This window comes from Heloderma suspectum, chromosome 2 (assembly GCF_057233095.1).
Source record: "Heloderma suspectum isolate Gila_16-S chromosome 2, 16-S_ref, whole genome shotgun sequence".
Classification (NCBI taxonomy): domain Eukaryota; kingdom Metazoa; phylum Chordata; class Lepidosauria; order Squamata; family Helodermatidae; genus Heloderma; species Heloderma suspectum.
Genome location: NC_139459.1, coordinates 345,233,675 through 345,254,976, shown reverse-complemented (window position 1 = coordinate 345,254,976; position 21,302 = coordinate 345,233,675). Strand labels below are relative to the sequence as shown.

The 21,302-nt window shown below is 46.6% G+C and overlaps 1 protein-coding gene across 1 annotated transcript in view; it reads right to left on the bottom strand.

The window, feature by feature from the left end:
* Positions 1-898: 898 nt before the first annotated feature.
* LOC146355334 (uncharacterized) overlaps positions 899-21,302 on the bottom strand; it is a 33,356-nt gene continuing 12,952 nt past the window's right edge. Inside the window, exons 5-9 of the mRNA XM_084829873.1 lie at positions 16,638-16,660; positions 15,895-16,414; positions 6,379-6,529; positions 5,287-5,400; positions 899-3,151 (exon numbers count right to left, since the gene is read on the bottom strand). Coding sequence (XP_084685999.1) covers positions 2,265-3,151; positions 5,287-5,400; positions 6,379-6,529; positions 15,895-16,414; positions 16,638-16,660 — 1,695 coding nt within the window. The 3' untranslated portion in view covers positions 899-2,264. The remainder of the gene's footprint in view (positions 3,152-5,286; positions 5,401-6,378; positions 6,530-15,894; positions 16,415-16,637; positions 16,661-21,302) is intronic.

Here is a 21,302-nt window from a genome sequence, read left to right as displayed (position 1 = left end):
ATGCTATTTTGGGCTGCATTCATAGAAGCATCGCTTCCAAATCCCGGGAAGTACTAGTTCCCCTCTACTCAGCACTGGTTAGGCCTCATCTGGAGTACTGTGTCCAGTTCTGGGCACCACACTTTAAGAAGGATGCAGACAAGCTGGAGAGGGTTCAAAGGAGGGCAACAAAGATGATCAGGGGACTGGAAACAAAGCCCTATGAAGAGAGACTGAAAGAACTGGGCATGTTTAGCCTTGAGAAGAGAAGACTGAGGGGAGATATGATAGCGCTCTTCAAGTACTTGAAAGGTTGTCACAGAGAAGAAGGCCAGGATCTCTTCTTGATCATCCCAGAGTGCAGGACACGGAATAATGGGCTCAAGTTACAGGAAGCCAGATTCCGACTGAACATCAGGAAAAACTTCCTGAGTGTCAGAGCAATACGGCAATGGAACCAATTACCTGGGGAGGTGGTGGGCTCTCCCACATTGGAGGCCTTCAAGACGAGGCTGGACAGCCATTTGTCAGGGATGCTCTGACTTGGATTCCTGCATTGAGTAGGGGGTTGGACTCGATGGCCTTGTAGGCCCCTTCCAACCCTACTATTCTATGATTCTATGATTCTAAGAATGAACTTTATCTGCACATAGCGTCAGAAAAAAAATTATTAACCAGACCTGCACTCATCCAGCAGTTAGCCAGCTTATTTATTACATTTCTATACTGCCAAATAGCTGAAACTCCCTGGGGGGTTCTTTTTAACAAGCTTCTGTGTTGTCCAATGTGCACAAAACATCAATTTTTGTTGAATCAATCTGAATTTTAAATGTACAGAAATAGTACATATGAAAGTTAAATTAAGTCTCCATTGAATAGACTGTATGGAGCATTCAAATTCCTTATTCCATTCGTCCTTTGACCCTCTGAACATCCATTTCAAAAGACTTTTATAGACAGTTATTGTAGGTTTAGTGTTCTGTGAGGAACATATTACCTCCTCCAACAGTGCACAAGATGCCAAAGCACTCATGGGCCATGTATACAGTCCAACAAATGCTGAAATAGAATGGACTGTCACTAGAACTAGATGGTAAATAATATCTAATCCGCAATACTGAAAATGGTAAAAAGTCTTCAGCCAAACCTATTAACTGATCTAAAGCATGAATTCCTTTGCCAGCCCAACCCCTCCACATAAAAGGTTGTTTCTCTATTTTCAAAACTGGATTTTCACGTAAGTAGGGGCATTTCTAGGTTCTTAATAGAGCCGGGGCACAGGCCCATAACACATAGAATCACACCCTAAGTATGTGTTGGAGGTGTAGCTCTGAAAATGCAAACATTATTCACATATAGGGCAGTTGTAGTAAAATTAAGGCACAATCCTATTGGGATTCCCATCAGCCTCCAAATCCTATGCGGAGTGGAAGCAGTGCGGAGACAATCGTCGCCTCTGCATTCCTGTCACCCTGCATTTTTACTAGAAGGGTAATTTTACCTGTCTAGCTGTGGCTCTGTGGACCAGGAGACAGGACTGGCAGGATTCTTCGTAAGCTGGCTGACCTGGTCTCCTACCCTTCCCATCCACAGAACCTTTCCCTCCCCTCCAAGCTCATAGAGGAAGCCAGCACGGTTCTCTCCACACCAGCTGTGAGGGGGAGGGGAGCTTGGACTCCTGGGTCTGAGGTCAGAGCACTGTCTCCAGCCTTGGATCCAGGAATCCAAAAAATCCTATGACCTGAGGTCAGGCACTGTCTAGAGCCCATAGGATTGCTCTCTTAGAACGTTTCTAAGAAGAAACAATAATAATGAAATAGATAATGGCTTCTCAATTCCCACTTCGCTTACTGAATATGCATTTGGGCACAGTGAAGAAAGTAATGGAATTAAAAGAACAAGAACTGTTGTTGCAAATCAGTGTTTTAATTCTTGTTTTTTAAAAAAGCATATATATTTCATATACATAGAATTACTGAAATCAGAGAGAAGAAACACATATTCCTAAATTCCCCTTAGGTCTTGATACATGCCTACAACACTTCCATTCCCATCATGTACCTCTGCCGAGGTTTAGGAACTAGATCAAGGGTGGAGAACGTAATTCAGCCCAAGGCCCAAATGCAATTTTGGAGAAGCTCTCAGGGGCCACAGTCCACTGATGGGCGGGGCTAAAAACAAAAGGGGTGGAGCCAAAGGCAGAAGAGGTGGAACCAAAAATACCTGCGTCTTGTAGCTTAAAACTCTCACTGCCAGGAACTAAGCCTTAGAAGAATTTCAACTTACTAGCATGGGGGTGAAACTGTAGAAGGGCCAGGAAACCACAAAATCATCAGTGGTTGGAACAAAGGGGGTGTGGCCAAGGGAAGGGGAGGGGCCGTCTGGGGAGGGAAGGATTTGGCCTCCGGTTTATTGTCTGTGTGGACTCTCTGGTGATTCATAAGATATGATTTTCGAGCAAAACATTTCCCACACTCCAAGCATTTATAGGGTCTCTCTCCTGTGTGGATTCTCTGGTGTCTTGCAAGAGATGATGAATCAGCCAAAAACTTCCCACAGTCCACGCATTTATATGGCTTCTCTCCTGTGTGGACGACCTGGTGGTTCATCAGATGAGACTTCCGAGCAAAACATTTCCCACACTCCAAGCATTTATAGGGTTTCTCTCCTGTGTGGACTCTCCGGTGTTTTGAAAAGGCTGATGGATTTGCAAAACACTGCTCACACACCAAGCATTTATAGGGTTTCTCCCCTGTGTGGACTCTCTGGTGGACCATGAGTTTTGGTTTCCAAGCAAAGCATTTCTCACACTCCAAGCATTTATACGGTTTCTCACCCGTGTGAACTCTCTGGTGGATGATGAGTTGTGATTTCAGAGCAAAACACTTCCCACAGTCCAAACATGTATAGGGTTTCTCTCCTGTGTGGACTCTCCGGTGTTTTGAAAAGGCTGAAGGATCAGCAAAACTCTTCCCACACTCCAAGCATTCATACGGTTTCTCTCCTGTGTGGACTCTCTCATGGGTCACGAGAACTGATTTCTGAGTAAAACATTTCCCACACTCCAAGCATTTATGGGATCTCTTTTGCATGTGGACTTGCTGATGTTTGGGAAGACTGGATTTCTGAATAAATTGTGCCACAAGTGACTGCTTTCTTCTACTCTCACCTGCTGGGATAAAGGGGAAACCGAAACAAGATTTACTTTGGAGGATTGGAAAGAAATAAACCCAAGAAGCAGGTTGAAGGGGGAAATGGAATCATTCAGACTGTGACAATATCAAAACACCAAGTCAAGAAGCCATCCCTCATGTCCCTCTCACTCCTTTCATCTCATTAGCCCAGGAGTGGGCTACCTTTTGCTGCCAAGGGCTGCATGGAACTGTTGATGGTGGGTTGGTGGGCAGATGTCAGTGGACACAGCTGGAGGTGCCATGAGACAGGGTCAGGCCTGGTGTCTACCTCCGACACCTCCCCCACAGCCAAACACAAGGTCAGTAACATACAGTCATAGGGAGGCCTGGAGCATGGGCAAGGGAGGGGACAGTTAAACATCCTGTCCATCATGTCTTCCTCTCCATATAAACTGCACAACCTGACAGCTGACATGTGGGGTCTTCTGCAAGAAAACTGCGATCCTCCTGGAGTACCCATTGCCTGAGGGGTGGGTTTACAGGGACACGATTTGTAGGAGAATTTTGCAGTGGCTGAGGCGGAGCCAGGACAAACAACCTGGCAGCTTGGGCAGCCGTGCAGACACCTCTGACCTATACGTGCCCCATATCTGCATTAGTCCCAAAGACTCAGCAGCTCGTCATGAAAATAGGAAGCATCTTAAGGGCCACATGCTGTACAATAATTATATTAAGAGGGCACAACCCTGCCCTCAGGTTGACATTCAAGAAGAGGCAATACAATGGAGAAAGGACACAAAGGGAAGGTCGATGGAGAGGCAGAGGTTAAAGGCCACAGGAGTGGGAGAAGGGTGACATTTTCCAATGCTAACTGAACATGTGCCAAAAGGGAAAGGGGTGGGTGTCAGGAGAGAGTGGGTGAGGGAGAAACAAAGCAGGGGAGTAACTAAGACATGAAGTAGAAGTTACCAAAACTTCAGCTGAGAGCAAAGGGCAAAGCACAAAGAAAATGAGTAGGAAAATCAAGAAGAATTACAGCTGATAGACAAGAATGGGCTACAGAGACAGAAAGAGATTTTAAAATAAGTAAACTGGATACATTTATTGATTGATTTGTACCCCCCACCCCATCTACCAAGAAAAATGGCACTCAAGGCAGCATACAAACATAAACAAAACTTGATTAAAACTATAATAAAACAAATGCATTAAAATGATTAAAAACACAACAACAGAATAAAAACAGCATCCAACCCAACAGACCCACTTACATGTCAAAGGCCTCCTTGAATTAAAAGCTCTCTGAATACAGAAGTAGAACAGAACGGGAGCGAACCTCGCCTCTCTTGGCAGCAACTTCCACAGCCTAGAGTTCCACTGAAAAGGTCCCTCTTCTGTGCTGCCACAAAACATGCCTCCGAAGGCGGCAGCATCAAAAGAAAGACCTCTCCTGAAAATCTGAAGAACCAGGCAGGCTCATATGGGAGAACACGGTCCTTCAGGTAGCCCGGTCCCAAGCCATGTAAGGATTTATAGATCATAATCAGCACTCTGAATTCTGTCTGGAAACAGGGTGGTAACAAGTGAAGCTGTTGTAAAAAGGGAGTCATATGCTCCCTTTTAACTGACCCCAGTCAGGAGTCTGGCAACAGTATTTCGGACCAGCTGAAGTTCTGAACAGTTTTCAAAGGCAGCCCCATGTAGAGCATCTTACAGTAGTCCAAACAGGATGTAAATAAGGCTTGTGTGACTGTGGCCACATCAGACATCTCTAGGAACGGGGGCAGTTGGTACACTAGCCTTAGCTGTGTGAACGCACTCCTGGCCACTGCCAGAACCTGGGCATCCAGATTCGAGCACAAGTCCAGGAGTACACCAATGCTGCGAGCCTGAGTTTTCGGGGCGAGTTCAACCCCATCCATCACAGGTTGAATAGTCATTCCCTGATCTGCCTTTTGACTAGCCAGGAGCAACTCTGTCTTGCCTGGATTAAGCTTCAACTTGTTTGCCCTCATCCAGTCCATTACTGACTTCGGACACTGGTTTATGATACAGAAATGAGAGCTAACCAACATAGCCTAAACTGGAGAAATATGGGCGAAAGCAAACCCAAAGCCAAGAAGAGCTCAGAATGGACCAGAGCAGGTGAAACTGGCTCTCCCAGACCCCTCACCTGAGTCACTCTTGGAGTTCTCCGTTCCATCCAAGCCCAGAGAATCCAGCACCCACACCTCTTTCCCTTGTTCCAGCCGGGAAATGAGCTCAGGCTTGGTGACTGGAAAGCCTGCTTGGGAAAGAAGAGCACAGGGAATACAATCATACACTGGGTGGCCTCTAAAACCCCCAGGAGAGGGACCCAACAAGAACCTTTCAAAGTATGACTTATCTTCAGAACTGTGCTTCGGAGGACAATCCCAACATCCAACTCAGACACATCTGCTTGGTTTCACAATGAGAGTGAAGGGAGGGAGTCCAGGCAAATACAGAAAATCAAACTAATTATTCTTAATTAATTGCTCAGTTCTTGGTATGTAAAAACTGTTGGGTTGATGCACACACTAAAAATATGATCCATCTGGGGCAATTAATACAGCTCCACTCAAGAGACAAAGTCAGGCAGAGTAGAATAGGAAAGGTTTGCCCTTTACATTGTTGGTCCTTGCATTAGCCCTGCTGTAGGAGGATAGAGCAGGGATGAGCAACAGGGGCTTGAGAGATCTTGGCTTAGTCCATAAACACCTGAAAACCTCATTGGCCAGTGCTGGGCCTGAAGTGATGGTGGCGAAGGTGCATTTCTTTCCCGTTGTTCAAATATATACTGGGGGATTGAAGGGTCTTCCTTCAACAGTAAGGGGAGCATGCAGGAGATAGGCAGTGATCATTTTCCACCTCTCATGTTTTATCTTCCTCAGCATCCGAACCAGGAAGGGAGAAAAGTACCTAGGCACTCAGGTGTAGGAAGCTAAGAGGTGTGTGTGTGTGTGTGAAGGGAGGGCCGAAGCTTCTCTCTCTTTTACTCCTCACATCTTGCCACTTTACATGTGAAAGGGGCAGAAATATGAATGATGGGTCTGTAACATCTAAGTCTTCCCCTGAGCTGAGCCTGTCAGACAATGTTGTTGCGAAGAAGAACAGGGGCAAGTATATCATGGAACTTTCCCTGATCGCTTGGGTTAGGATGAGAAGAAGTGAAGACATTAACAAAAAGTCATAATTTCAAAAGTGCAACTACAGATAGGGGAACTACAAGAGTTCCAACTCTTACCGAACGAAGAACCAAGCTCCTTATCCAATGAGGCCACGTTCCCATAATTCTCCATCATGACCTCCCTGTACAAGGCCCTTTGATCTGGATCCAGCAGAGCCCCCTGGTCCTCTGTGAAATACACGGCCACATCTTCAAAGGTCACTGGCCCCTGCAAGAACAGGGAGGTCCCAGCTCAACTTCTGCAACTCGAGAAACCCTTCCAGCGGTTCAGTCATAAGACAAGGAATAGAAAACAGCCACTCTGGAGGGAACCTCACCTAGGTCAATTTAGACACACCTCATCTTGCCACATCTGCTATTCTGTTCCTCTTCAGGCCCTTGGCATGGAGGGTAACTTTTTCAGGCAATAAATTTGCTTCTCAAATGTACCACTTCAGACCTCAGGTGAGCAGTCAGATACTAGAATGCTCTACTCTACATAAAACATCAATCCTCTCTAAATGTAGAACTCTAGCATATTTGGCAGAACGGTTCTAAGCAGACCTCCTCCGACAGGGAATTTTTTTTTCCTTTGGGGATCGCAGTCAAAGATTTGACTGCCCGAATACAGTAACAATTTTATCATGACCTTTTGCTTCAGCTGCCCCTCTCCAGCGAAGAACCTCCACATGCAGAAGCAGGATTTTCATTGTGATGTGTGATCCCCATACAGACTGCATATTGTTGGCAGCAATGTGTGGTGGGAAATATTCCAATATAGAACTTTTTACCCCAGAAAAAAATCCTTTTTATACATTCATTTGTAACAATGAATGTGTGCCAATGGCAAATACAATGTTAGGTAGCTTGGCAGTTTCAAGGTTGTAATTAATGTTTTTCAGGTGATTATCCCTAGCAAGTATGTGAGAGAATATCTCTCTCATGTACTTGCTACAGATAATCCCCTGGAAAACACACACATACACACACCTCAGTGTGAAATGGAACTAAGAGTGGCAGTGAAACTGAACGTGCCTCAACAACCTTAGTGGAAGAGAGTTGAAATATGTTGAAATGGGTAAGTGGCTGTGTATGCCCCGGCCATGGGCTGCCAAGGTTTGGAGGTGTCGACATAATGATAAGCCAGACCCAAGTTTGCTTACAAGGAGCCTTTATTGAGTATTTACAGCACACAGGCGTACCCAATGGTTGTATGAGACAGCTTCTCTGAACCCAAAGCCATGGGGTAAAATGAGTTTTATACCATACATGTCAGCAGTGAGGCAGCATGACAGCAGCAAGCGTTAATTAGCGTTCATCTGCAACTTTCCCAGCATAGACTAACAGTGCTTGTTCAGAGGGAAAACAATCAGAACTTTCCCAGCGCAGCCACCTGTAACTCGGCATAAACATAGCCTCACTTCTCAGGCACATGATAGGCCCTGATAAGATACCAGCCTTCGTTAGCATGGAATGTGCAGAGGCCGCGCTGTCGACCTTTGACTCATCTCACATGCTCAGAGGCCCACTAGCAAAGAAATTGCACTTATAATGAACCTAAGCCAAGCACTATGGATCTCTAGGCCGCTCTAAAACTACAGGTGACTTGGTTACACTCCTGGGGCCATTACAGGCTGTCAGCATATTATGCAGTTCTTTGGGTTGCTAAAATTTATTAGTGTAGCCTTCCCCAAACTGGTGGTCTCCAGATGTGTTGGTTTCCAGCTCCCAGCATCCCCACCCAGCTATGCTAACTGGGGGATGCTGGGAGTTGCAATTAGTGTATCAACAGTTCTCAGTACATTTGTTGTTGTTTTTCTTACATTTAAACAACGCAAGGAAAGTACATGCCATTATCTTTACAATTTTACAAATATCTCAATAAAAAATTCTATATAACATTTAAATCACATTAAGGGTCCTTTAATTTTTCCTCTCAAATAGTTTAGGTCAAATAGTTGTTGTGTATAGGGACAAAAATTAACATAGAGTACTTTTTTAAAGCTTTATTGTTTACTAGATAGAAGCAAAATAAACATGATAAATTAGATCATTCTCTAAAGAATCAGAAAATTTTTAGATGCAAATGACCCAATGCAAATTAGCCTAATTTGCATAGGAACATTTTCTAGAAGTTTCCAATTCAAAATTTCCTAGAAAATCCACATCCACTGGAGACCCACATTCCCACAGATCTTGCAACGTGAAGGAGAAGTTTGCATCTCCACGCAGTTCCTTGGGCACACCAGTCCAGGGATTTGGAAGCCGAGTTCCCCTCCAGTGCCTTGCTGCCCCAACTTGTGGTCATGGTCATTAACTAAGATATCTCTTAATTAGGCAATTTAATGCATGCAAGCATAACAATACTAATTAGCCATGAAACCTGATCCAGGAGAGCTCCTCTACATTCAGTAGGGGAAGGAAGGAAGGAAGGAAGGAAGGAAGGAAGGAAGGAAGGGATCCCTCTGCTTCACTCTCCTACTTGCTTGCCCCATTTCCATCTCGCTCCCACCCTCCCCATCCATTTCTGGAGATCTCCTACCTGGCTTGGCTCTACAGAAAACTCTCGCTCGATGCCAGAGGGAGGGGGCAATTTCGGTCCAGACTCAGACATCATTCTTCACTCTCTGGGGGCAAAAAGGGCAAAGCAAAGGGGGACACTTCAGGAATATTTATTGATTTTAACATTTATATTCTGCCTTTCTTGCTCTTCCAAGAACCCAAGGCAGCTTACATGGTCCTGCTCCTCCTCACCATTTTATCCTCACAATAATCCTGTGAGGTAGGTAGGCTGAGAATCTGGGAGTGGTCCAAAGTTATTGATTGAGCTTCATGGCGGGGTGGGGAATAGAACCCGGGTCTCCTGAATCCCAGGCCAACACTCGAACCACTACACCACATTGGCGCTCAAATATCTTCAACATCACATGGTGTCCCCAAAACAGAAAGGATATTTCATATCTTCCTCAGGACATGATTAGAGGAAAGGAAGGGAGTCTGCAAGTGTCTCAATAATTATGCATCTATGAAGCTGCTTTGCAGTGAATCACACAACTGGGCCATTCTGCCCAGACCTGTTTACTGACGCTGCTGATGGCTCTACAAGATCTCATCTAGAAATGGGTCCTCCCCAGCCCTACTGCCAAAGCTCCTTACATCTGGAGATGTCTGGATCTGAACCTGGGAATTTCTGCCTTCAAAGCACCTGCTCTACCCCCAGACCACCCTTCCAGACAGAGATACCAATTGGGAGACAAGAACTGAAGATGCCACCTTACCATAAATGGAACCATAAAAAACTAAGCTGCTAAGAAACCGACTTCAAAGGCCAAACAGGTGTAGGGACATCAAGGGCTTCTTCCTCCTGTTTTCAAGGGAAAAGAGGCTATGGAAGGACAAGACTCTCCTGTAGTGGTGACCTGCAAAGCGTGTGCCATGTTTGTTTTCTTGCCTGAGAACAACATGGCCTACACCTGCAACAAGTGCAAGTTGATCACACTGCTGGAAGAAAAAGTAAGTGGACTGGAGCGGTGACTGTTGACCCTCCGGGGAATAAGAGAACATGAAGAGTTCTTGGACAGAATGGGGGAACTACAGCAGCAAAGTGAAGACCAGAAGCTTGAACAGCAACAGCAAGATGAGGCAGTGGGAAATGCTGAGGTGAGGAAAAATGGAGTAGAGGATACTCCTTGGAAAAGGGTGACAGTTAGGAGAAGAAGAACTAGACACCACTCTACACCAGTGGAAGCAGTGGAGCTGTGGAACCAATTCCAGGTACTTGAGGATGAGACTGGAGGACAGCCTGCAGAGGAAGAATCACAGGGGAAGCTGCATGAGAGTGAGCAAGAGGCTGAAGGTCAGTCAAGCAGAGGCAATGAAACCCAGGCTTACAAGAAGGGAAGAGTAGTAGTAGCGGGAGACTCCTTGCTGCATGGGATCGAAACCCAATTATGTCGCAAAGACCTGTGGACTCGGCAGGTATGTTGTCTCCCGGGAGGACGGATTAGAGACGTGACTGAAAGGTTGCCTGCACTCATAAAGCCCACTGACAGGTATCCCTTTCTTCTCATCCATGTGGGAACAAATGATACCGCCAAGCGGAGCTACGAAGAGATCACGTCAGACTTTGAAGCTTTGGGAAGGAAACTCAAGAACTTTGGGGCCCAGATAGTTTTCTCATCCATCCTTCCAGTAGTTAGAAGAGGGATAGAAAGGGAACGAAAAATACTCTGGGTGAATAACTGGCTACGAAGGTGGTGCCGATGCGAGAGATTTGGATTCTGGGACCATGGGCTATACTTCCTGGAAGATGGGCTGTTGGCAAGGGACGAGTTGCACCTCACAAAGGATGGGAAGAATGTGTTTGGCCACAGCATGAAGAACTTCATCAGGAGGGCTTTAAACTGAATCCTACGGGGAAGGGACAAGTAAAGTTGGGGGTAACAAGGGACGAAGGCTCATGCACTGCAACAGAGAGAACAGCTCTAATAGCACCCAACAATAGTCTTCAGACACATGTAGAAAGAAAGCCAGACTATGAAGCACATGGTCTTCAATGTCTATATACTAATGCCCAGTGTATGGGAAACAAACAGAACCAACTTGAACTCTTAATACAAGAGGGAAATTATGACTTGATAGGTATAACTGAGACTTGGTGGGATGACTCTCATGACTGGAATACAGCAATTGAAGGATATAACTTGTTCAAAAAGAACAGGAAGAACAGAAAGGGACGTGGGGTTGCACTGTATACGAAAAATACATATCTCTGCACAGATATATAGGAGGATGAGCTTGGTGGCCCCATCGAGAACATCTGGATCAAAATAAATGGAGCAAAGAATAAAAGGAACCTGGTGGTCGGAGTTTATTACCAGCCACCCAATCAAGGAGAAGACGACGATGAAACTTTTGAAAAGCAAATAGCCAATGTTTTAAGGAAGCATGATGTAGCAGTAATGGGGGACTTCAATTTCCCCAATATTTGTTGGGAGACAAATTCTGCAAAACAGGGCCCCTCCAGGAAATTCCTGACTTATGTGGCGGATAACTTCCTCCTACAGAATGCAGAGGAAGGAACTAGAGGATCGGCTATCCTTGACTTGATCCTAACCAACAGAGATGACTTAGTGGATCAAGTAACAGTTACAGGAACTCTGGGGGAAAGTGACCATGTTGTACTTGAGTTCTTGATTCTAAGGGAAGCAAAAGCCGAGTGTAGTCAAATGTGTACCCTGGATTTTAGGAAAGCTGATTTTAATAAACTCAGAACAATGATCAGTAAGGTCCCATGGGAAGCAACTCTAACAAGAAAAGGAACCCAAGATGGGTGGGAGCTTTTAAAAAAGGAAATTCTCAAGGCACAATCACAAGCAATTCCAACAAGAAGAAAAGGTGGAAGACAACAGAAGAAGCCAATGTGGCTTCACAAAAAGCTTAGGGATGACCCAAAAACAAAAAAAGCACACATATAGGAAGTGGAAAGAAGGCCAAACAACAAAAGAAGGGTAAAGGCAGGTAGCACAGAATTGCAGGGATGGTGTCAGGAAGGCTAAAGCTGAGAACGAGCCGAGGTTAGCGAGGGGTGCGAAAAGCAACAAAAAGGCTTTCTTCACCTATGTCCACAGTAAAAGTCAGAGGAAATAAATGGTTGTTTAGCTATTAAATAAGCATGGCAAAATGATAACAGATGAGAAAGAAAAGGCAGAGGTGCTCAATTCTTACTTTAGCTCAGTCTTCTCCTAAAAGAAGGTCTATGACCCCCCTGGCAAAGGCGAAGTACAAGCTGAAGGGGCAGGATTGCAGCTTGAGTTTGATAGGCATATGGTCAAGGAACACCTCATTACTTTGAATGAGTTCAAATCTCCAGGGCCAGATGAACTGCATCCTAGAGTCATAAAGGAACTGGCAGAAGAACTCTCAGAACCACTGTCTATTCTCTTTGAGAAATCATGGAGGACAGGTGAAGTGCCAGATGACTGGCGGAGGGCTAATGTTGTCCCTATCTTCAAAAAGGGTAAAAAGGAGGAGCCTGGGAACTACACCAGGCAGTCTGACATCAATCCCTGGGGAAATTCTGGAGCAGATCATAAAGCAATCCATCTGTAAGCACCTTGACAACAATGCAGTGATTACTCGAAGCCAGCATGGATTTGTCAAGAACAAATCCTGCCAGATGAATCTGATCTCATTTTTTGATCAAGTAACCACCCTTGTGGACCTTGGGAATGCTGTAGACATAATATACCTGGACTTCAGCAAAGCTTTCGACAAAGTGCCCCATGATATCCTGATAAGCAAACTAGCTCAAAGTAGGCTAGATGAAACAACGGTCCGGTGGATCCACAGTTGGCTACAGAATCGGACTCAAAGAGTGCTTATCAATGGGACCTTCTCAAATTGGGGAGAGGTAACGAGCGGGATACCGCAGGGCTCAGTCCTGGGCCCAGTGCTCTTCAACATTTTTATTAATGACTTGGAGGAGGAAGTGCAGGGAATGCTGATCAAATTTGCAATGACACAAAATTGGGTGGGATAGCTAATATTTTGGAAGACAGAAACAAAATTCAAAGTGATCTTGATAGACTGGAGTGCTGGGCAGAAAACAACAGAATGACATTTAATAGGGATAAATGCCAAGTTCTGCACCTAGGAAAAAGAAACCAAATGCACAGTTACAAGATGGGGGATACGTGGCTCAACAACACTACAAGAAAGAAGGATCTTGGAGTTGTTGTTGATCACAAGCGGAATATGACTCAACAATGTGATGTGGCTGCAAAGAAGGCCAATGCTATTTTGGGCTGCATTAATAGAAGCAGAGCTTCCAAATCCAGGGAAGTACTAGTTCCCCTCTACTCAGCACTAGTTAGGCCTCATCTGGAGTACTGTGTCCAGTTCTGGGCACCACACTTTAAGAAGGATGCAGACAAACTGGAGAGGGTTCAGAGGAGGGCAACAAAGATGATCAGGGGACTGGAAACAAAGCCCTATGAGGAGAGACTGAAAGAACTGGGCATGTTTAGCCTTGAGAAGAGAAGACTGAGGGGAGATATGATAGCGCTCTTCAAGTACTTGAAAGGTTGTCACAGAGAGGAAGGCCAGGATCTCTTCTCGATCATCCTAGAGTGCAGGACACAGAATAATGGGCTCAAGTGACAGGAAGCCAGATTCTGGCTGAACATCAGGAAAAACTTCCTGTTAGAGCAATACGACAACGGAACCAATTACCTACGGAGGTGGTGGGCTGTCCCACACTGGAGGTGTTCAAGATGAGGCTGGACAGCCGTCTGTCAGGGATGCTCTGACTTGGATTCCTGCATTAAGCAGGGGGTTGGACTCGATGGCCTTGTAGGCCCCTTCCAACCCTACTATTCTATGATTCTTTGAGTTTGAGTTTTAGGGGGGGGGGGGAGGTTAAGATGGTATCTACATCAATATTCATGATTTATGCAGGAGGATGTCTCAAAATCACCAGAATCACCACTGATATGCATCCGTGTCGATAAGACTGCATTTAGCAACAGACCATCCCGGCCCTCCTACTCTTACTTGAAGGAGAAAAAACTACAGGGAGAAAAGGTTACTCTGAGGTTTTCTGAATGTGCAGCACTGTTTATACCAGAATGTGCTGGTTTTTTATCCATCCAATGCAAGGAGCCATTCATCCTTCATTTTACATGTGAGATTATGCAAATTGGAGCTGCAGCTCCCAACCTCGTGTCCTCCAGATGTTTTGGACTACAGCTCCCAGAATTCCAGACCATTAGCCACACTGGCTGGGACTGATGGGAGTTGAAGTCCAAAACATCTCGAGGGCACCAGGTTGGGGAAGGCGGAGATAAAGCTTTCATCTGTTTTGTGACACCCATTTTGTGACAAGCAATTTTGATACACCACTAGAATGGTGTAGATGCTGTTCCCCTAAATTCCCATGTTACACAAAAGCAAAAAAAGCCAGAAGACGTGTCATAGGTCTATGGCCAACCACATACTTTGCACACAAACAGCCACAGGATCAATTCCTCTCATATGCAACCAAAAGCAATCTCAGCAGCAGGGCTGGAGAGACAACACCATCCAAAGCAGGCAATGAATGCTGAGTGATGGGCTGGATGGTGGGGCATACAAAGAAAGAAGAGATAAATGGACGAAGGTGGGGTTTATTTGCTTGTCTAATGGCAACCTCCACATCTAGGCAGTAAATGTGAAATTCATGGAGAGAACTTCACAGTCAGCGTTTACTCTGGAGCCTCAAACACAGTGTCCTCAAGTCTGGAAAAGCTTCTCTTTACACCTATGATCTTGGGTTAATTCCCCTTTCCTCCGGATCTTTGGGGAATGTTACTTCTTGGGGAAAGATGTTGGGAGGTGGGAGGTGGGAGGTGTCCCCTCCCCTCCCCCCAACTTTCCTATTGTGTGTGAATTTTGCAGGGGTGAGGAGAGGAGGACTTGGCCGTCCTCTGTAGGATGAGTGGCTAAGATTTAAAAAGAAACAAAGAAGGTTCTGTGCTGGTTCCACAGATTAAGAGGCATGGAATAGCTAAAGATGATGGTGGCAGCCTAGGAAAAGTGCAGTTATGAGAAATAACTTCCCTAATAAGCTTTGCTTTAATACCATTTAAATGTATACATTTTATTTCTGAATTCTACTGATCAATATTTAATGTAATTTTAATATATTTAATACAACAAAGGGTATTCTAGCACCTTAAAGATTCACAAGTTTATTCTGGCATAGGCTTTTGTGGACTATAGCCTACTTCTATAGCATCTGATGAAGTGGCTATAGCCCACAAAAGCTTATGCAAGAATAACTGTGTTAGATTTTAAGGCACTACAAGACTCTTTGTTGTTTTTGCTGCAATAGAAAAACACAGCTACTCTCTGAAAAAATAAATTTAGGGTGCAATCCTATGCTTCCTTAAACTCCCGGCATGCCCCAGCCAGCCATGCTTGCTGGGAATGGTGGGACTTGTAGGGCTTTTTTCTGCCTAAACATGCATAGGATTGTGCCCTTAATGAGATTTTCCTAGCAACATTTTGGTCCGAATAGGGAAGGGGAGGATACCTAAAGAATCTTAATGAGTCTAGCAAGGTATCTTCAGCGGGTCACCTGGAAATCTAAACTCGGCTCGCCCCTATTGTGATCCCTGGCTGGAGCGGGGGAGGGGGGGGAGTGATGGGGCGGGGGATCTTGCCCGGGGCAGGATGCCGGCCCTGCCAACTCTCGCCCTTGCAGAGCTCCTTGCAAAACGCCCGGAAGTCCTGTGGAGGGGAGAGGCGGAATTGCTCCCTGCGTTACGTCCCTCCTCCTCCGCGCGCGCACAGCCCCCCCCCCCCGCGTATCAACCGGGAGACCCCGGCCCAGTACCCAAGGCGGACTCCCGCGTCCCGCGGAAGGCGACGGCGCCGCTTCTCCCCCTCGCCACCGGCTTGTCTTCGCCCCGCCCCGCCCGAGGAAGCAGCTCTCCGGCGCCCGCGCCGATCCCGCCGCACGGCGAGCCGCGAGGACAGCGCCCGCGCTGCCTCCCCCGCATCGCGCCTCTCCAAAGCGGGGCGGAGGCGCGGCTCCCTCCCGCGCAAACCCACCTCGGCTAGGGACGCGCCCGCGGGCCCGCCGCTTCCCCGCCGCGCCCCTCCGGCCTCGGCGCGCGGGACGGGCGGCCGCTCATCGCCCCCGCATGGCGCCTTCCCGCGCAGTGGCCGGCGCAGCGCGCCCGCTCGGCCAATCGCGGGGCCGCCGCGCCCTTCGCCAGCCGGGACGCGCCCGCGCCGGCTCCCCGTGGAGGCCTCACGACACGCCCCGGCGCGGCAGCGAGCGCTCCCGCAGCACCCCGCGGGCGTCCGGCCCTCCCGCCCAGCGCCGACGGACGCCGGCCCCGCCCCTGGCGCGGCGGCGGCGGGGCTCCGCGCGTGCGAACTGGGGCCCGTCCAGGTCCGCGTCTCGGCGGGCCTCGCCTTTGGTAGCGGCCGCGTTGGCGCTCCGGCGTTGCTCCTTCCCGCCGGCCCTGGGCGTCCCGGGCGTGTTCCCCCTCCGCTCGGGTGTCGCGCGCTGCTCGGTGCCGCTGTTTCTCCGTGGGTCGCTTCCCGGGGCACTGGGCTGACGTTTCTTTAATGCAGACCGGAGGCACTTTGTGTCTGCTTCGCTTAGCGTGCCTTGTGAACCGCTTGGAATAGACCGGTATGAAAATAAAGTATGATTTTTATTTTTATCAACATTTAAGAAATAGCCCCGTGAATTCAAATGCAGTCCATTGTCACCATAGCAAAGGTTAGAGGCAGCCACCATAGCAAAGGTTAGAGGCAGCTGTGGCTGGGAAAAGGTGGCTTACGACAGGCCTGCAATACAGTCCAGCTGGAAAATCGCAGGTTGGCATCACGCTAAGGGTGGGAGAGTGTAGGGGTGCCCGGTGCTGTTGCTCTCACAATGCAGCTTGGGCTAAAACTAGTATTACATTTATATCCCACCTTAGTTTACATGGGCCTCCTCTCCATTTTATCCACACAACCACCCTGTGAGGTAGGTTAGGCTGAGAGTCTGTGACTGCCCCAAAGTCGCCAAGTGAGCTTCCTGCCCTTGTGGGGACTAGAACCCAGCGTTCCCCAGTCCAGCGCTCTAACTACTGCACCACATTGGAACTTAAAATGTTGGGGCCCAGGTCCATAGGACACAGATTTGCATAAAGCAGGCAAATGCTAATTTATATATATGCAAATTTGAAAATAAGTACTAAAATTTATTGAAATTTTAGAGATAAAGCCAGCCAATTATTTCCTCATCTAAATAAACTCAAATAAAATACATTTTGTCATCCCAGACCAATGGGAAAATATTTTTTCCTATTCCTAATTGCCATGTAGGGGAATATTTTGGGACCGCGAGAGTTGACCCTTCCCTCCCCAGCAGCAATACCTCTTGAAAATTGCCTTCTGCAGGGCAATTCAGCTGAGGGAAAAAAGAACTTCCATTGGCACCAATGGACACCCAGCTCTGCATGGAATAGAGTGGGGGCCCTGGCCGGGGGCCCAGACACAGCAACACCCCTGCTTCCGAGACATAAGCAGGACAGATGCTTTTAAAGAAATAACGTAGAAACGCAAAAACGTTAAATGCCACATATGACATAAGGTCCGGGTTGGAGAGGGCGGGGCCTGTTGCCTTTGCTCGTACCTTTGGTTTTGTTTGTTTTTTAGTGGGTGACGTTTTCTGTGTAATCACAGCTGCCCTGAATTTTAAGACTTTCCCACCAATTTCTGTTGGCAGCTCTCATTTCCACCCTGGAAGTGACGGAATATTGTTAATCCCAGAATGTCCAGAACCCATCCGGAACTGAATGCAGTGGCAACTTTCAAGGGAGCCAAGCCAAACAAATTCACCAGTCACGCATAGATACACAGGATTAATATAATAAGCTTCAAAACATCCACAGAAACACGTTTCAGTAGCGACGCTGGGCAATACTTATTCTGCAAAATGGTATGGAAAAGCAACTTCCAAGTGAACGAAATCAACCAAAGTCATCAGTCACACATGACTAGATGGGATTTATATAATGAGCTACAAAACGCCCACAGTAACCACATTTCAGTAGCTGTTCTGGACCATAGTCCGTATTCTGGAAAAAAGGCCCAGGACAGCAACTTCCAAGCAAGCCAATTCACCAGTCACACATAACTGGTAGGGAGTGATGCAATGGGCCACAACAATTCCTGGTAATGGAATTGCAAACTGTTTTGATACCACTTTCTTTATGGTTTGGTTCTTAAGTAATTGTTCTGACTTCTCTTTAATAAAGATAGGAGGCAATTTTTATTTATTTTGTTTATCATGCTTTGTGAAGCGCTTTGAATATACTGTACATAGAAAAGCAATATGAAAATAAAGTATGGCTCTTTGTTTCAACATTTTAAAAATAGCCCCATGAATACAAATACACCCATTATCACCATAGCAAAGGTTAGAGGCAACTCTGGCTGAGAAAAAGTGGCTTACAACAGGCCTGCAATGCAGTCCAGCTTAGAAATTGCAGGCTGGGTTCAAGCTAAGAGTAAGAGTGTAAGGTTGCCCAGTGCTGTTATTCTCACACTGCAGGTTGGGCTAAAAGTAGCTTACGACAACCCTCCAGTGCTTTCTTGTTATCATAACCCTATTGCAGATTGGAAGGTGGGGGAGACAATCAACCTCATAGATGATTCACAGAATCAGAATAGTAGGGTTGGGAGGGGCCTATAAGACCATCAAGTCCAACCCCCTGCTCAGTGCAAGAATCCAAGTCAGAGCATCCCTGACAGATGGCTGTCCAGCCTTGTCTTGAATGCATCCGGTGTGGGAGAGCCCATCACCTCCCTACGTCATTGGTTCCATTGTCGTATTGCTCTAGTAGTCAGGAAGTTTTTTCTGATGTTCAGCCGGAATCTGGCCTCCTGTAACTTGAATCCATTATTCCGTATCCTGCTCACCAGGATGATCGAGAAAAGATCCTGGCCTTCCTCTCTGTGACAACCTTTCAAGTACTTGAAGAGTGCTATCATATCTCCCCTCAGTCTTCTCAAGGCTAAACATGCCCAGTTCTTTCAGCCTCTCCTCATAGGCCTTTGTTTTCAGTCCCCTGATCATCTTTGTTGCCCTCCTCTGAACCCTCTCCAGCTTGTCTGCATCCTTAAAGTGTGGCGCCCAGAACAGGACACAGTACTCAAGATGAGGCCTAATCAGTGCTGAGTAGAGGGGAACTAGTACGTCACATGATTTGGAAGCTATACTTCTATTAATGCAGCCCTAAATAGCATTTGCCTTTTTTGCAGCCACTTGATTGATTGATTGATTGAGTGATTGATTGCATTTATATCCCGCCTTTTTTCCTCTTGCAAGGAACCCAAGGTGGCTTACATTATCCTCCTCCTCTCCATTTTATTCTCACAACAGTAACAACCCTGTGAGGTAGGTTGGGCTGAGAGTCTGTGACTGGCCCAAAGTCACCCAGTGAGCTTCCATGGCCAAGTGGGGACTAGAACCCGGATCTCCCAGCTCCCAGTCCATCAGTCTCACCACTACACTACACTGGCCACATCACATTGTTGAGTCATATTCAGCTTGTGATCGACAACAATTCCAAGATCCTTCTCGCTTGTAGTATTGAGCCAAGTACCCCCCATCTTGTAACTGTGCACTTGGTTTCTTTTTCTTAAGTGCAGAGCTTGGCATTTATCCCTATTAAATTTCATTCTGTTGTTTTCTGCCCAGCTCTCCAGCCTATCAAGATCACTTTGAATTCTGTTTCTCTCTTGCAGGGTATTAGCTATCCTGCCCAATTTTGTGTCATCTGCAAATTTGATCAGCGTTCCCTGCACCTCCTCCTCCAAGTCATTAATAAAAATGTTGAAGAGCACTGGGCTCAGGACTGAGCCCTGCGATACCCCAGTCATTACCTTTCCCCAGTTTAAGAATATCCCATTCCCAAGTACATTATCCAGTGGGGGTTGAGAGGGTCTGCCAATCACAAGTCTCCCATAAAACTTGAAGACTGACATGCATGCACGCTGTGTTTATACAGCAGTAAAGATCATAGAATCATAGTAGGGTTGGAAGGGGCCTACGAGACCATCGAATCCAACCCCCTACTCAATGCAGGAATCCAAGTCAGAGCATCCCCGACAGATGGCTGTCCAGCCTCATCTTGAATGCCTCCAGTGTGGGAGAGCCCACTACCTCCCTCAACAGTAGGTTATTCAAGTATCAGTGGTTAACTTAGATTTTTCATTGTTCATCAGTTGATAACGCTGCAGAAAAATATGACATTTTCAAAAATAACACTCAGGAGATTGGATTACGACATTGGACTACACCGCAGAGTTGTCTTACACTGCCCTACCTCCCACCTCGCCGCCCGCCCTGCAAAATGGGAATCATAATTTGGGCTGTATCTAGACAGCACCAGCTTGGGAAGCCTGCTCTAGAGAGTATTCACCCCTTTCCAAGATGAGGAAAACCATTCCAGTGACTTTAAAGAAGCCCTGAGGGCATCAGAAAACAGGCCCACCATTGCTGGTAATCTGAGGATTGAGCAGTGACAAGGCCTGGGCACCAGGTCTACCAAGACAGGCAGGCGTGGCCCCTGAGAAATGTGTGTACCAGGCCTACCCCACTGTTGTTTCCCAATGGGTGGCTTCGCCCGATCATGGGTAGCTTATTTTCCCTCCCTGCGTGTGCCTATCACAAGCTGCCTAATTAGCACAATTACCCTCAATAGGCCAGGTGGTGATGTCTGAAGCTGGTGAGGGTGAGTGGCTCAGGTGGTTTACAAATTGCTATGAAAATCAAAAACAAGCTATGGGCTTCAGGGTGGTTTGTAAACCTGAAGGTAAATCAGGTTTACATGCAGGATGGTAAACCAGCATGTAAACCCACCCTCACTAGGTTTGGATGTCCTGATAACCTGTGACCAGCAAGGGCGATTGAGCTAATTAGGTGGCTCATGATTGGCATACACAGCGAGGAAAAGTAAGCCAATGTGGCTTATTTTCCCTTCATAATTTTGCCAAACCCAGATAATGATTAATCTACACTTTCTCAGCCACAGCACTGCTCCTGTAACATGGGCATAATACTGATGAACCTTATCTGCACACTTTATCAGAAAAAAATATTAATAAGACCCGGGTTTATCTAGCAGAGCTAGCCAGCCTCTTCTCAGCAAGCCTCTGTGGTGTCCAATATGCACGAAGCATCAGTCTTTTTGTAGAATCAATCTCAATTTGAAATCTTCAGAAATAGTAGATATGGAAGCGAAGGCAACTTTCCATGGATTAGACTGTACAGAGCAAGCCAGCTCCTTATTCCATTTGTCTCTGACCTTCTGAACATCCATTCCAAAAGACTTTTATAGACAGTGACTGTAGGCTTAGCGTTCTGTAAGGAACCAATTAATTCGTCCAACAGCGAAAGAGGCGCTGAAGCACTCAGGGACCATGTATACAGTCCAACAAATGCTGTAGCTGGA